General features: G+C 56.3%; 1 protein-coding gene across 10 annotated transcripts; it reads left to right on the top strand.

Moving 5' to 3' along the window:
• The first annotated feature begins 67 nt into the window (after nucleotides 1-67).
• On the top strand, nucleotides 68-14,655 carry RASGRP2 (RAS guanyl releasing protein 2). Of its 10 annotated transcripts, none has more exons than XM_081281455.1 (17): nucleotides 68-192; nucleotides 2,470-2,610; nucleotides 3,301-3,403; nucleotides 3,919-3,981; nucleotides 4,337-4,468; nucleotides 5,236-5,386; nucleotides 5,573-5,746; nucleotides 5,887-6,003; nucleotides 6,922-7,203; nucleotides 7,960-8,037; nucleotides 8,544-8,666; nucleotides 8,968-9,083; nucleotides 12,270-12,411; nucleotides 12,648-12,684; nucleotides 13,054-13,230; nucleotides 14,265-14,328; nucleotides 14,476-14,655. In XM_081281455.1, the coding sequence occupies exons 2-16, from the start codon at nucleotides 2,538-2,540 to the stop codon at nucleotides 14,321-14,323; spliced, it is 1,827 nt and encodes a 608-aa protein (XP_081137581.1). In that variant the 5' UTR covers nucleotides 68-192; nucleotides 2,470-2,537; the 3' UTR covers nucleotides 14,324-14,328; nucleotides 14,476-14,655. The 10 variants fall into 10 exon arrangements, with proteins under 10 accessions (XP_081137581.1, XP_081137578.1, XP_081137575.1 ...); XM_081281452.1 differs by lacking the exon at nucleotides 68-192 and adding an exon at nucleotides 385-523; XM_081281449.1 differs by lacking the exon at nucleotides 68-192 and adding an exon at nucleotides 572-711.
• The last annotated feature ends 42 nt before the right edge of the window (nucleotides 14,656-14,697 follow it).

The raw sequence follows: 14,697 nt of genomic DNA, 5'->3' as shown, positions 1-14,697 counted from the left end.
CAGGTAGCTGGATTGTCATCCCTCGCCCCACACAGGACCTTCTCCCCCCAGTGTTCCCACCTCGTCCTAGCCCCATCCCCAGACTGTCACAGGGATCCTCTGCCCCAAAACCCCCCGACCTCCATCGGGCTAGCGCCTCCGCCACCCGCAGGAAGACGCGCGGCCCGGCACCGGGTTAGCCCCGTGGGAACGGTAGTATTGAAAACAGGAACCCGGGCCGGGGGGCTGGGCGGGGCGCCCCTTCCCCACCGCAGTCCGCTTCCTGCCCCTCCCGGTTTCCTCCGTCCGACACCCAGGCGGGGCGGAGGGCAGCGGGGCGTCCGGGGTGGGGGAGGGGGCTTTTAGATTAGTCCCCCCCGCCCCCTCATCCCTCCGTTTGCCAACCCTTGGCGAGTCTGGGTGCTCAGCCCCCAGCCTGCGGCGCCGGCGTCCGGGGCGGCGTGGCAGGGGAGGGGTTAAGCTGCCGCAGGGACCGCCGCGTGCGGGGCGAGGGGGAGCCCCGGTGGAGAAGGCGCAGCCGGCGGTGCGGAGCCCGGCGCAGGGGCGGGAGGGGCAGGGAGGGGAGGGGAGGGGGCGGCTGCGGCGCGGGGGCGGGGCGGCAGGGAGCTGGGCCGCGGCGCGGAGAGCGGGTTGGAGCCGCAGCCGCAGCGAGGTCGGCGGGCGGGAGCGCACCGAGGTGGCCGGACGGACCGGGTGCGGCGGGTCCCAACAGTGAGTGAGCGAGCGCGGGCGGGGAGCTGAGCGGAGGAGGGCGCGGCCCCTAGGGTCCCTTGGGGCGGCGCGGCCAGGTTGGGGTGGCGGATGGGTGGGGAGTCTGCGGTCCCTGTCCGGGGTAGGAGAGCTGCATCGCTGTGGACTACCTGCGGGAGGGGGGGCTTCTACAGTGCACCCAGTTCTTTCCTGCTACATCTCTCAGTCTGACCTTTCCCTACTAGTCCCCATTTAACAGATTGGAAAATTGAGGCTGAGAGGCCAAGTGATTCTCAAGGTCACACAGCATAGAAGCAGCAGAGCCAGGGGGGGACAGCTCTGGTGACTGCAAGGAAAAGTCAGCTCAATAACTCCGTAGAGGAGCCCCCTACCCCAGAATGGGGGAGTACGTGAAGGGGCGGGGTACCTTTCTTTGGGGCAAGGCTCTGCCAGGGTCAGGGGAGTCAGGGCGCTGGGGCTGCGGGGCTGGCCCTGGACGCAGATGAAGGGGGAGGGGCGGCAGAATGGGCGTGTGCGCGCCCACGGGGGTGTGTGCCTGTGTGTGGGAGAGTACATGCGTGGAGACATACTGTTTTGCGTGTGTGCACACGTGTGGGGATGTCAGCGCCACTGTGACCAGAAACTAGAGGTTGGTTTGGCTCAAGTGAACAGCAGGTCTGGGAGGCGACCTGTCCTCGGATTTGAGTTCCAGGGTGGATGAGCTGGGAATGTGTGTGTGCCTAGGGGTTCTCAGTGTAGGTGTGCGCAGGGCGTGGGTGCCATTGTGTGTGAGACAGAGGATAGGAGGCAGGTGCTTTGTGGCCCTGGTGTGTGGGAGATGGGGCTTGCACCTAATGTAGGTCCCTGGCCTCCAGAATATAACTTGGGTATGGAATGAGTGTCTGTCCCTTCATGGGTGCGTCTAGCCCCCGTCAATGGCCAAGTTGCTGGTGGTGTCAGGCCCGCAATGGCCACCCCCACAGCGCTAGCGCCCCCTCCTGGGCACCCTACTCTGTGTGCGCTCACGATTCGCCAGTGCAGAATGAGGACCCAGGGCTGGGGAGGAAGAAGGCCCTGAGGAAGGGCTGAGCCGGGACCCCTGGGGCCTTCATGGAGTTGACTAGGGAGCGCGCGGTTCCCAGGCTTAGGCTTCCCGCTGACGCCTCCGGGCTGGAGCCGCCCCCCCACAGGAATGTTCCTCGGCACTACAGCCCGCCTCCCCAAGGGCAGGCCCCTGGGGGACGCCTCAGCCGGGCGCCTAGAAGGGGGCCTAGGAGGGGGCGACGCGGGCAGGACGCCTGGGTTCTCTCCTCACCCTCCCATCCCAGGGAGAAATTCCTCCGAGGTCCCCTCAGGCTCTGGGTTCCCAAAATAACCCTGCGGGGGAAGGGAAGCTGTGGAGGGAGGGAAGCGGGAGGGGCGCACAGCCGAGCTGCGGGGTGCTGCAGGTGCTTCTGGGGAGCAGGCGCGACAAGAGGGCCTGAAGGGGGCTGGGACACCAACCAGCCAACCCCAGGAGTCCGGGATGGTCCTCATCCCCGTGGAGCCCTTAGACCCTCCCGCGACTCGGAGGATGGGCCGGAAGCCTCTCTGCGGGTCCATTTCCCAACTAGAGGGTTGCACCATCCTGGGCCCTGACCGTTTACCCCGGAGGTGGCCGCGGAAGACTACTCCGCCCCTGCCAGCAGGGGGCGTACCCGCCCCGCCCCGTCCTGCCCCCGGGCCGCTCCCCTGGTTCGCGCCTCCGCAGACTCCCGCTTTGCCTTTCTCCTGGGACAGATCGGTCTGAGCCCCTTGGGGAAGCTTCCGGAGCGTAGCCTGGGCCCAGCCCACCGGCCCCGGCAGCCATGGCGGGCACCCTGGACCTCGACAAGGGCTGCACAGTGGAGGAGCTGCTCCGCGGCTGCATCGAAGCCTTTGGTGAGTGGCAGGGAAGGCACAGTCCCCAGCCTAAGCCCGCGCCCCTACTTTCCAGGGTAGACCCTTGGCTGGGACCCACCCACCCTTCCCATCCAGCAGCCTCCTTAATGGAAGCCTGTCTTTATCACAGGGCAGAGAGGTGCCCACGCTTCAACCAGATGAATGTTTCCCTTCTTCAGTCTTCCTGAGCCAGCAGCGAAGGGGGCGAAGGGAGGGCCAGGGTCCCAGACTTTGATACACGCGGGGACATTATCTCTCTCTCTCTCCGCGGGATCCGGAGGAACTTGCTATCTCTGGCCTGGAAGCTGTTTCCGGCAGATGCGGGGTGGGGGGGCTGAGCGGGTGAAGGGGTGCCCCTTCCCCCTGCGCTCAGGAAATGACCTCTGGATTCTTGACCCCCGGGGAACCCAGGCTCTTTCCGCCCCAGCTGGTTCCCCTCTGGACGATGGACCGATGGGCCGGCCGGCTTGGACGCTCCCTCCGGCTCCTTGGGCACTTTCTTACCCTTCTTTACCCCACCTTTTCTTTTTAATTTGCCTCTTGGTTTTGGAGTCCTGGGAAAGCAGGGGGTTGGCTGGGTCAAGAGTGCAGCCCAAGAGTCCTGATACCAGAGGGCTGCAGGCTAGGGGTTCAGGATCAGAGCTTGAGGACCAAGGGTCAACCCGCTTCTCTTTGACCCTTCCGAGTTAGATGACTCCGGGAAGGTGCGGGACCCGCAGCTGGTACGCATGTTCCTCATGATGCACCCCTGGTACATCCCCTCCTCTCAGCTGGCTGCAAAACTGCTCCACATATATCCTTCGCAGGCCTCGCCCAGGCCCCTGATGTTGGAGTCTCTGAGCGAACTCCACTGCACAGCGTAGATGGAGAATGAGCCTCAGCCCTAGAGTGCAGGCTCCTCCTATATGCCAGGATCCAGGCTTGGCCCTTTCTCCCTCTAGGGTCTAGGTTCTGCAGCTTTCCTCCCATCATAACTCTTGCTGGCCTAGCTCTTGCCCTCACCTTCTCAGAGTCTAAGATTGGCTTCTGATCCTCAACTGGGTGGCCTCTTGCCTCTCAGGGCCCAGGCCCCACTCTCAGCCTCTCGAATAAACTTCCCCTCCACCCCTACCTGTGCCCCGACCAGAGCTCATGCCCCACCCTGAGCATCTTCCCAGAACCCAGGCTCTGCCCTCAGCCGCTTTCCAGAGGGGGCATCCCTCGCTGCGAGCCCAGGCCCCGCCGCCCCTAGCTCCATGAGTGCTCAGACCACCCCTGCCTCCCTTCTTAAAGTCAGACTCCTTATTGTTTTCCTTAACTCCCCTTTACCTACCAACAATCCCGGAAGGACAACTCCAATTCACTGCAGGTGAAAACTTGCCATCTGGTCAGGTGAGTCTTCCTCCAGGGTCCTGGCCCCTTCTCTGGCTCCTTTCTCTCTGTCTTCAGACGGGCCAGAGGAGGGGACCTCGTGCCCTTGGCTCATGTGGGTTTTAATTCCTGGCTCTGTCCAGGTGGGCTCTGCTGCTACAGGCTGCCCGCTTCCTCCACGAGGCCTTTCTCTTCCTTTTTGCTCAGTGCGGGTGGATGTCTCAAGAGGCTCTGTAACCTTGGGGAAGGAAAGAGCTGGGAGAGGGGGAACCCCTCTGTCCCTCTCATTGGAAGACTCTAGTTCCAATGGTGCTGCCCACCTGGGGACGGAGAGCTTGGGAAGCTCGGCCTTGTGTGACTCCGCCCCTCTAACCAGGTACTGGATCTCAGCATTCCCAGCAGAGTTCGACTTGAACCCAGAGTTGGCTGAGCAGATCAAGGAGCTGAAGGCTCTGCTAGACCAAGAAGGAAACAGGCGGCACAGCAGCCTCATCGACATCGAGAGCGTGTGCGTGGGGGGACCTCAGGGGGGGACTCAACATCCTACACCATCTGCACTTAATAATAAATGTCTGTTGAATTGAATGAGTGAGGGTCATGTCACTCTCTTGCTTAAAGACCTTCCATGGCTCCCTGTCGCCTTTGAAATGCCTGTCTGGCCACGGAGGCCTTTCACGGCCTCCGGCCAACTTGGTGTTCCTGCCTTATCTCCCACGGCCCACTGCCCATCCCACGCGCCTCATACCTTGGCTACACCGGGTTCATCGCCTGCATCCTTCCCCACCATGGTGCTCCGCTCCTGTCATTGCCCTTGTCTCCTTCTCCGTGCCACCAAGACTTGGCTCAGGTGTGAAGTCTGCAGGCTCTGAGGGCTTGGGCTCTTCCAGGGCAGAGCTTGTTGCTCCCTCCTGTTTCCCATGGCACTCTGGACAGACTCCTGTGCAAAAGCCTCGGTACATGTGTCACGCTGTCCGGTGATCGTGTGTTTCTGTGTCTGTCTCCCTCAGTGGACTGTGAGCTCCTCGAGGGCAGGAACCGTGTCTTGCTCACCTCTGTATCCCAGCGCCTAGTGCAGTGCCTGGCACAGAGTACGTTGTCCATAAATGTGTGTCGAGTGTGTGACAAGGGGGAGATGTGGAAGGACTGGCGGGACGAGGGCCGTTAGTGCCTAGCACAGTGGCTCCCCAGTCAGCCCGAGTGGCGTGTCTGCGTGAATGTGGGGCCACAGGAGAGGGGGTGTCCCCAGCACAGGGCTCACTTCCCCTGCCCCCTCAGCCCCACCTACAAGTGGAAGCGCCAGGTGACCCAGCGGAACCCCGTGGGACAGAAAAAGCGCAAGATGTCCCTGTTGTTCGACCACCTGGAGCCCCTGGAGCTGGCAGAGCACCTCACCTACTTGGAGTATCGCTCCTTCTGCAAGATCCTGGTGTGGCCCCAGGGCTTGTGGTTGGGGTCAAGTGTGGGCTGGGAAGGGGGCTCCAGGAGGGGCAGGGTCTCTGGGGCAGGATGGGTCACAGGGAAGGCCAGGGGGATTCATCAGAGGAGGGCGAGCCGTGGTCATCTGCAGGGAGAGGGGCCAGCAAGGTGCTGAGGCTGCTCCACCTGCCCCCAGTTCCAGGACTACCACAGTTTCGTGACTCATGGCTGCACTGTGGACAACCCCGTCCTAGAGCGATTCATCTCCCTCTTCAACAGTGTCTCGCAGTGGGTGCAGCTTATGGTCCTCAGCAAGCCCACAGCTCCTCAGCGGGCGCTGGTCATCACACATTTCGTCCACGTGGCTGAGGTACCTGCCTCTCCCCATCCCCCCGGCCTCCCTGCGGCTAGGCAGGCCAAGTCCGTCCTTTATCCGCAGCCACCACCTCCTCCCCACCAAGGCTGCCTCAACTCCTGACTCATTGCCTCCCCTCTCCATTGCCCTCTCAGAAGCTGCTCCAGCTACAGAACTTCAACACTCTGATGGCAGTGGTTGGGGGCCTGAGCCACAGTTCCATCTCCCGCCTCAAGGAGACCCACAATCACGTTGGCCCTGAAACCATCAAGGTGCCTGGGATGGGGGAGGGCCTGTGCTATGCTCCCCAGTGGTGGGGGCTGAGTGCCACCATCCTCATTTGACAGTTGGGGAAACTGAGTCTTGGAGGGGTTGCATAATGCTGGTGACAGGGGGGGACCCACAGGTCAGCCTGACCCCAAAGCTTGTTCTTTCTCCTTTTAAACATAGTGGGTAATATAGACACAGAAAAGCTCATAGAACGTGCGAACAGTTTAAAGAAAAATTATAAAGAAGACACCTGGGTAACCACCATCCAGGCCAAGGTATAGAGAGCCTTGCCAGGGGTGTAGCTTAGGGGCAGAGACCCTAGCACCTTATTCCCTCGCCACCAGAGGCAGCCAACGTTATGACTTTTGTGACAGTGACTTCACTTTTCTTTGTAGCTTTACATCTAATGGGGATTTGGGGTGCCCCTTTTACAGTCTCCTATGAGCAAAATCATGTCCTGTGTTATTTTTTGTCTTGCCCTGTCTTTCCACTGGGGGGGGGGAGTCTTTTCATCCTGTCATATGGAGCAATCGTTCATTCATTTTTGTTTTCAGACCATTTGCTATTGTAAGTCCACCCCAATTTATGCATCTGCTCTGTCATGGGACATTTGGGAGTGTGCCAGTTCTTCCTGTTACCGACTATAGAGCTGGCAGCATCCTCCCAGTTCGTTGGCCTGTGCCATCTCACCTCCCTGAGCCTCAGTTTCTTTTTCCATTAAATGTTGGTGGCATCCTGTGCCCAGTATTGGCAGCAGATGTTGCTTTGAACTCGCGGGCAGGTGAAGGGGGATGATAAGGGGAATTTAACCTTTTCTCCATCAGGTGTCCTTGACTCATCTTTTTCCACATCTCCAGGGTGATGTGGGGAGGATGGTCCAGTGTGTGGGGGGATGTGATCTTTTGCCCTTTGTTCCCCAGCTCTGGGAAGGTCTGACGGAACTAGTGACAGCTACAGGCAACTACGGTAACTACCGGCGCCGGCTGGCAGCCTGCGTGGGCTTCCGCTTCCCCATCCTGGGCGTCCACCTCAAGGACCTGGTGGCCCTGCAGCTGGCACTGCCTGACTGGCTGGACTCTGCTCGGACCCGGCTCAATGGGGCCAAGATGAAACAGCTTTTCAGCATCCTGGAGGAGCTGGCCATGGTGACCAGCCTGCGGCCTCCCGTGCAGGCCAACCCTGACTTGCTGAGCTTGCTCACGGTGAGGGGCGGCTCTTGGGCCTGACAGCTGTACCTGGTCCTGGCTGTGGGCTTGGCCTTGGGTTCTGGGTTCTGCTCAAGGAACTGAGATCCTCCTGGGCTCTGGAGCTTGAACTGAGCTGAGATGGGTTGCAGACTATGGTCAGGGCTGGGACCTGAGGTCTCGTATTGAGGCAGGCAGGAGGACTGTGGGCTGGCTTGAGGCTGGGCGTGTGTTCTGGGTCCAATTTCTGGAGGTGTTCAAAGTCTGGGGTCAAGCTCTGGATTCTGCCAGCAGAGGTAGTTTCTAATATAGTTATTCCTGTCCTCTGAGTGACGTTCTGACCTTGACATTGTACTGGGTCAGGAGATCTAGAATGGGAATCAGGTTCTGGGCTAGAGCTGGCTAGTTCTGGATACTGGACCGAGGCTTAAGTGTGAAGGTTTGGAGTGAGTTCTTAGTTGCTTCTAGACTGGATGGGCATCAGGGTTGAAATCTGAGCTGGATTCTGGATGAATGTCAGAGTCAGGCTGTTCTGAATTGGCCTCTTGACTAGAGTCTTAGCAGTGCATTGAGTACCCGGTTCAGGGCCAGGCTGTGTTCTGATCTCTGTGTAGGCTGGCGTGGGGGTTGCTGGGGTGTATTCTAGGCCATGCTTTGTCCTGAGTCTAACTGGGATCTGAGCTGATGATAGCCTCTAGGTGGCCCTGTGACCCTAGACTGGAGCTCCTGAGAGTAGCAGAGACCAGAGCGTTTGATCAGACCTGTGTACCCTAGGTGTCTCTGGATCAGTATCAGACGGAGGATGAGCTGTACCAGCTGTCTCTGCAGCGGGAACCACGCTCCAAGTCCTCGGTGAGGGAGGGGCTGCCTGCTTCCCCACTCTGTCTTTCCCACTGAGAATCCCAGGGTGTGAGGACAAGAAGCCGCCTTCTTCTTCTCCTTCTCCTTCTCCATCTCCTTCTCCTTCTCCTTCTCCTTCTCCTTCTTCTTTTTTTTTTTTTTCATACCAGGGATTGAACCCAGGGATGCTTAACCACTGAGCCACATCCCCAGTCCTTTTTATTTTTGATTTTGAGATAGGGTCTCACTCACTTGCTTAGGGGCTTGCTAAGTTGCTGAGGCTGGCTTTGAATTTGTGATTCTCCTGCCTCAGCCTCCCCAGCCTCTGGGATTACAGGTGTGCTCCACTGCACCTAGCAGGAGGAGCTCTTTGAAACTACCCTACCAACTTGCTTGCCAGACAGAGGAGTTCTGGGCAGGCCTTGGGCAGGTTCCCCTCTCCTCTAAGGATCCCTCTGTTCCCCTGGGCCTTGGCTCTTCCACCTTTGGCCCTAGTATGGTTCTGTCCATTCCCACAGCCAACTAGTCCTACCAGCTGCACCCCACCTCCCCGGCCCCCAGTGCTAGAGGAGTGGACTTCGGCCGCCAAGCCCAAGCTGGACCAGGCCCTTGTGGTGGAGCACATAGAGAAGATGGTGGAGGTGAGACTCCTGGAGCCCGAGCCGCGTGGGAAACAAGTCTGCTTGGACGCTGCAGCTAGTAAAGGGCAGTTTTGCTAGAGCTGCCCTGGGAGCCACCACCAGTGCATGTCCAAGGGCCAGTGCTCTGTCCCCAGGAGGCACAAGGCAGAGCAGGCTAGTGCACGGAGCTGAGGTGCAGACAGGGTTGGCGTGTGGACAAGGGAGGTGCCCTTCATAATACAGGTCTGTGGGAAGAGATGGGCCCTGATATTCCTTTTATTCTCCCCTCTCCTGCCCCTCATGTCCCTCTATGTACCCCCAGTCTGTGTTCCGGAACTTTGATGTCGATGGGGACGGCCACATCTCACAAGAAGAGTTCCAGATCATCCGCGGCAACTTCCCTTATCTCAGCGCCTTTGGGGACCTGGACCAGAACCAGTGAGGAGGACTGGGGGCTGGGGGGGCAGGCAGCCTGGCTCCCTTCCCCTAGGGCTTCAGTTTCCTCTGTAGGGTGAGGCCATTGGACCAGATGACCTTGGCCGGGAAGCTGCCCATGCTGGGAGGGGCTCCTCGATTTTTCGTGGGTGGCAGGAGGTCAGCTTTACCTCACTAATTCAGACAGAGGGGGGCTCCACCCAAATCTTGCAAAGACTGAGGCTTGGGGACCATTGCTACATAAATACTATTTTATTTGTGGAGCTTACAGCTGGCAAAAGTGTAGGCAAGTCGAGCTCCTGGGTAGCCAGTTTTAATGAATAGATAAGAAAGGCCTGTAATTAGCAGCACCCACTTGCTTATCCACAATTCATATGCTGACAATTTGGAAAAACATCTGGTTCTCTGAAGTAGGTTAAACATGCCCCCAGCAACCATGTCTATGCCCCATTTTTGCTGAGCAGGCAAACCCCTGTAGAAGATATCCAGACCATCCTGGGTCCATCATTTATTTTTAAATGTGACCTGTATTTCAAAACTATGTTCTTTTTTTTTTTGTTTGTTTGGTACCCGGGATTGAACCCAGCATGCTGTACCACTGAGCTCTATACTCAGCCTTTTTCATTATTTAATTTTGAGATTTAAAACAGGGCCTGGCTAAGTTGCTGAGGCTGGCCTCCAACTTGTGATCCTCCTGCTTCAGCCTCTGGAGTTGCTGGGAGTGTAGGCATATGTCACTGTGCCTGACAGTCTGTTGTTCCATGATTTCCACATGACAATAATCTGAGGTTAAAAAAAAAAAAATCAGGTAGTAAGAAGTGACCGTCCCCTCCTCCTCCCCACAGGTGAGCAATGTTAATAATGGTTGGGCAATATATGTGTCCTTCCAGTCTTTCTTCAGGTTGAAATACATGAAGACTTTGTTTGTGTGGTGTGTATTTTATGGACAAATGGGATTATAGTATAAATCCAGTTCTGCCAGTGGCTTTGTTGTGGTCGCTTTATTTCTTGTTCCAGAGCTGAGGCAGCAGCAGTGAGGCTGGGGTCCTTTAAGACCCTGGAGGCCCAGCTCCAGGCCCAGCTCAGCCTTAACTCTACCTCGTGCCTGCTTCCCGGGCCTAGTGCCCAGCACCCACTGGGTATCAAGCCCCAGTGGCCAGCTCACAAAGAGGGAAAGCCTGGAAGCTGTGGTTGCAGTTCAGAGGTAGGGTATGTGCTTAGCATGCACAAGACCTTGGGTTCTATTCCCAGGACCCAAAGGAAAAGAAAGACCCGCCTCGCCCTCCCAGGACCAGCCCCGGCTCGCTGCTTCCTCCTGGAGCTCTTTGTTTCTGGAACCTGAGAGTTTTCATGTCATTCTTGCAAAATCATGTATGCGTTTAAACTTTTTGGTATAGTTTTAAGAGCATCTAGGTATCTGTAGCAGTGGGCTTCTCCTTTCTTTTTATTTCAATCACCCTCTTGAAGGAACTGTACCCCCCCCCCCCCGATTTTTGTCCTTGGTCTTTGTTCCCACTCCATCATGGACCTCTTTCTGTGTGGATTCATGTAGAACTACCTCATGCTTCAGAGCAGCTGCAGAGTGCTGCCCTGCGTGGCTGGGCCGGGTTCTCCTACCCATCCTCCTGCTGGTGGCCATGTAGACCGTTCCAGTGTCTTTCTATAATCATACGCCACACTGCTGTGAACATCTTTGTACTCATGCACTCAGGCCAGTATTTCTGTAGGAGAAATTCCTAGAAGTGGGGATAATTGGATCAAAAGATAGGCACATTCTAAATTAGGAGAGAGCCTGCCAAGCTGACCTCGAACAAGGTTGTACCAGTCCGCACCCCCATCCACAGCCTGAGTCCTAACTTCCTTGCCAAGAATGGACGCTGTAATAAGCCTGACAGTCGTGCCAGTCTCATTGGCAAACAGTGTCTTGGATAAATGTGCATTTCTTTAATGTGATTGGGGCTAGTGTCTTTATTTATATGTTTATGGGCCACATATATTTCTTTTGTTAACTGCCTGTTCATATTCTTTGACCGGTGTCCTACTGGGTTTGTTGGTCTTTTTTTCATTGGTTTTTAGAATCTCTGTTAATGGATATTAACCTTTTGCTGTTGGATGTGTTGAATATTTTCTCCCTGTGTGTCATCTATGTTGTCTCTTTCCATATAAAATTTAAAAAAAATTTGTGTGTCCAATATGTCAGTCTTTTCCCTTAGGACTTCTTGAATTTGTGTTATGTGTAGAAAGGATTACAACACAATTCTCTTATATCTTTTCAGATACATGTATACTTTTTATTTTTTATCAATGTTCTTCATTCAGTCAGAGTGTAATTTTCGCCTGCAGTATGAGGTTGACATGAATTGTATATTTTTCTAAATGGCCAGTTGCTCCCAATGCTCCATGGATTGGAAGGATCACCTGGGTCACATTATGGAACCCCCAACATGGTGGGTGGCAGTTCCAAAACCAGGACCAGCCCTGATGGAAATCACTCTTGGTGGCTGAGGACCTACTATGCACATGGACACTTTTATGCATTATCTCATTTAATTCTCAGGAAAATCCTACCAGGCATAGGAAGTATGTCCCTGCGTAGATAGTGGAAGCAAGGCACAGGGAGACTAACCAGCACAGGTCACATGGCCAGGAGGCAGTCTGGAATTTGAATTGAGGTCTGCGTCCAGAATACAGGTTCCTTCCTCCCCTAAAATAAATAAAAGAAAGGGGCCTCTGCCCTAAACCCTGGGATAGGAGGGAAGCCCTGGAGCAAAGGCGTCTTTCCTGTGGGATTATGCAAGAAAGAGTGAGCCGGGTATTGCTTCCCCCAACCTCACCTGGCCCCAGAATGCAAGGGAGAGGCATTGCGCAGAGCACACTTTGGGAGCCACAGGCTGAGATCCCCTGGGGAAGAGCTCAGCCCTCTCAGTTGACCCACCAGCTGCGAAGTGTGCGGTCAGGGAGGAGGAAACCCTCACCAGTGACTTGCCAGAGACCACACGACTAGTTAGTGGCAGCTGCTACATCTGTCTAGCTCCTGGTCTAGCTGATTTTCTCTTCCCTGTACCAAAGGTGCAAAACTTGAGTTCCGCGAGGACCTGGCGGCTGGGAGTTCCCCAGGGGGGTGGGGTGGGCGAGGCCGGTGGCGGGCGGTGAGGAGGAGGCCGGAGCTCAGGCGCCCCTCCCCACCAGGGATGGCTGCATTAGCCGGGAGGAGATGGTCTCCTACTTCCTGCGCTCCAGCTCGGTGCTAGGAGGCCGCATGGGCTTCGTACACAACTTCCAGGAAAGCAACTCGTTGCGCCCTGTCGCCTGCCGCCACTGCAAAGCCCTGGTGAGCCCCCCAGCTCCCCAACTCCACCCAAGCCCCGCCCTCCCTGTCGGCCCCGCCCCTGCCAGAGCCGTCCAGGCCCAGGCAAACCTGGTCAATCCCATCTGCCTCTTCTCCTCTTGTTCTGTCCCCCGGGGCCCGAGGCGGATTCTAAGGCTCCAGTCCCTGCCCTCGGGAAGACAGAGGGAGACCTCACCTCTAAGCCCCTACTCCCAGCACGGTCTCCTCCTCTATTGCAGATCCTGGGCATCTACAAGCAGGGCCTCAAATGTCGAGGTAAGATGGACTGAATAGCGGGGCTGCTGGGCCGAGGTGTTTTGGAGAATTGGTTTCTGGGTAGGAAGCTGTAGTTTGGTGAAGCAGTTGCCAAGAAGCGACGCACTTTGGAAGCAGCGGGGTATGCTGATGGAGGTGAAGGGTTGGCTTTTAAGAAAGTGGCGATTTTGGTGAGGCAGCTGCCTAGGAGCAAAGAACTTTTGAGGGGATAGGCTGGCAATTAGAATGAAAGGAACAGCTTGGAAGGGACTCTTATTTTGGTGAGGCGGCTGCTCTAGAGTGAAGGAACCTGGGGAGAAGTGCAGGGCTGCAGGATGGGATGGAGGGTTTTCCCACCAGCGACCGTGGCGGGGTTCTTCCATCCCTCAGCCTGTGGGGTGAACTGCCACAAGCAGTGCAAGGACCGCCTGTCAGTGGAGTGCCGTCGCAGGGCCCAGAGTGTGAGCCTGGAGGGCTCTGCACTCTCCCCCTCCCCGACGCACACCCACCACCGGGCCTTCAGCTTCTCCCTGCCTCGCCCTGGAAGGCGGGGCTCCCGGCCCCCAGGTAAGAGCCTCCTCCAGGTAAGAGCCTCCTCATAGCTGGCTGGCCTGTACAGGGAGGGAGGCTGGGCTGTGGTAGCAGCCTACTAAGCCTATTAATTTATCCTGGAAGGAACTCAGTCCAGAGTTTGCCATTCTCTTATTGCTGGTGGGATTATTAAGAAGCATTGGTAAGGTGCCAAGAAGGTAGCCACGGAGCTCTTGACCTTCCAAAGCTGGGCAGGAGAGGGACCCTAATTTATAAAGTATGAACTGAAAGAGGCTTCTGTCCTCTTATTTTGTTAGAGGGATTGGCAAAGGATTGGAAGAATCACATGAACCATTTGCCTGCATTTCCTTTTTTGGTATTGAGGATTGAACTCAGGCACTCAACCACTGAGCCCCATGCCCAGCCCTATTTTGTATTTTATTAAGTGACAAGGTCTCACTGAATTGCTTAAGGCCTTGCTAAGTTGCCCAGGCTGGCTTTGAACTTGCAATCCTCCTGCCTCAGCCTCCTGAGCCGCTTTTTGACTGAGAGAAAAGTCCCTGGTCCTGATAACCTCCTGGCTGCTTTCTTAGGGTCTCCAGGGTTTTAGATCAGTTGGATGAATGACAGTTTACCAAATGATTACTTTGCTGAGAACCATTTGAACAGCTATGTTAAACTGAGGTCTAAGGCAGGTGACCATTGCCATTTGCATTAGCCTAAGTCCTCAGAAACAGAGGCAGGCACAGGGCATTTGTCCTCAAAAATAGAAAAGATAAAACCATTTGCATCGAGCCTTCCAGAAGTGCTGGGGTCTGCAATGTGAAATACACACAAAATTGACATTTAGGCTCATTGCTCAGACAAATCTGTGGCTGTGGAGGAAGCTGCAGCAAAACTCAAACTTAGAAAAAGTGCCTTGAAAATTGGGTCGTTTGGTCATTTAGGGAATTGATTTTTGGTGGATGGATCTGCTTTCCGGATAGGGGGGTGTTTCCGTGAAACAGGGAGGGTTGCACCAGGGATGGGGACTCAGGAGTGGGTTCTGTGAAAACCCTCCCTCCTTGCAGAGATCCGAGAGGAGGAGGTGCAGGCGGTGGAGGATGGCGTGTTTGACATCCACCTGTAAAGATGGTGAGTCCTCCCAGGGTGGCCCTGAGCTCCCCCTGAGGGCAGGAAGCAGGGCAAGGGGCACTGGGAAATGTGCTCCATCTAAATGGTGGCCTGCACCTGGCTGCGGGGGAAGGGGGTGTCCTCACAACTTTTTTTTTTTCTTTCCAGCTGTGACTGTATCAAGGACTCATTCCTGCCTCGAGAAAATATTTGGACCAGAGCAGGGAGCCTGGGGTTCTGGGGCTTGGTGTGAGGGTGGCATGTACTGAGGGCAGGGTGGGGACAGTGTCCCTAAGGTTGTACAGACTCTTGTGAATATTTGTATTTCCAGATGGAATAAAAAGGCCCGTGTAATTAACCTGGACCATCCGAGCCTAGAATCCTGGGGGG

The sequence above is a fragment of the Spermophilus citellus genome (assembly GCF_964194105.1).
Source record: "Spermophilus citellus genome assembly, chromosome: 2".
NCBI classification, from domain to species: Eukaryota; Metazoa; Chordata; class Mammalia; order Rodentia; family Sciuridae; genus Spermophilus; species Spermophilus citellus.
This window is presented reverse-complemented; position numbering and strand designations above follow the sequence as displayed.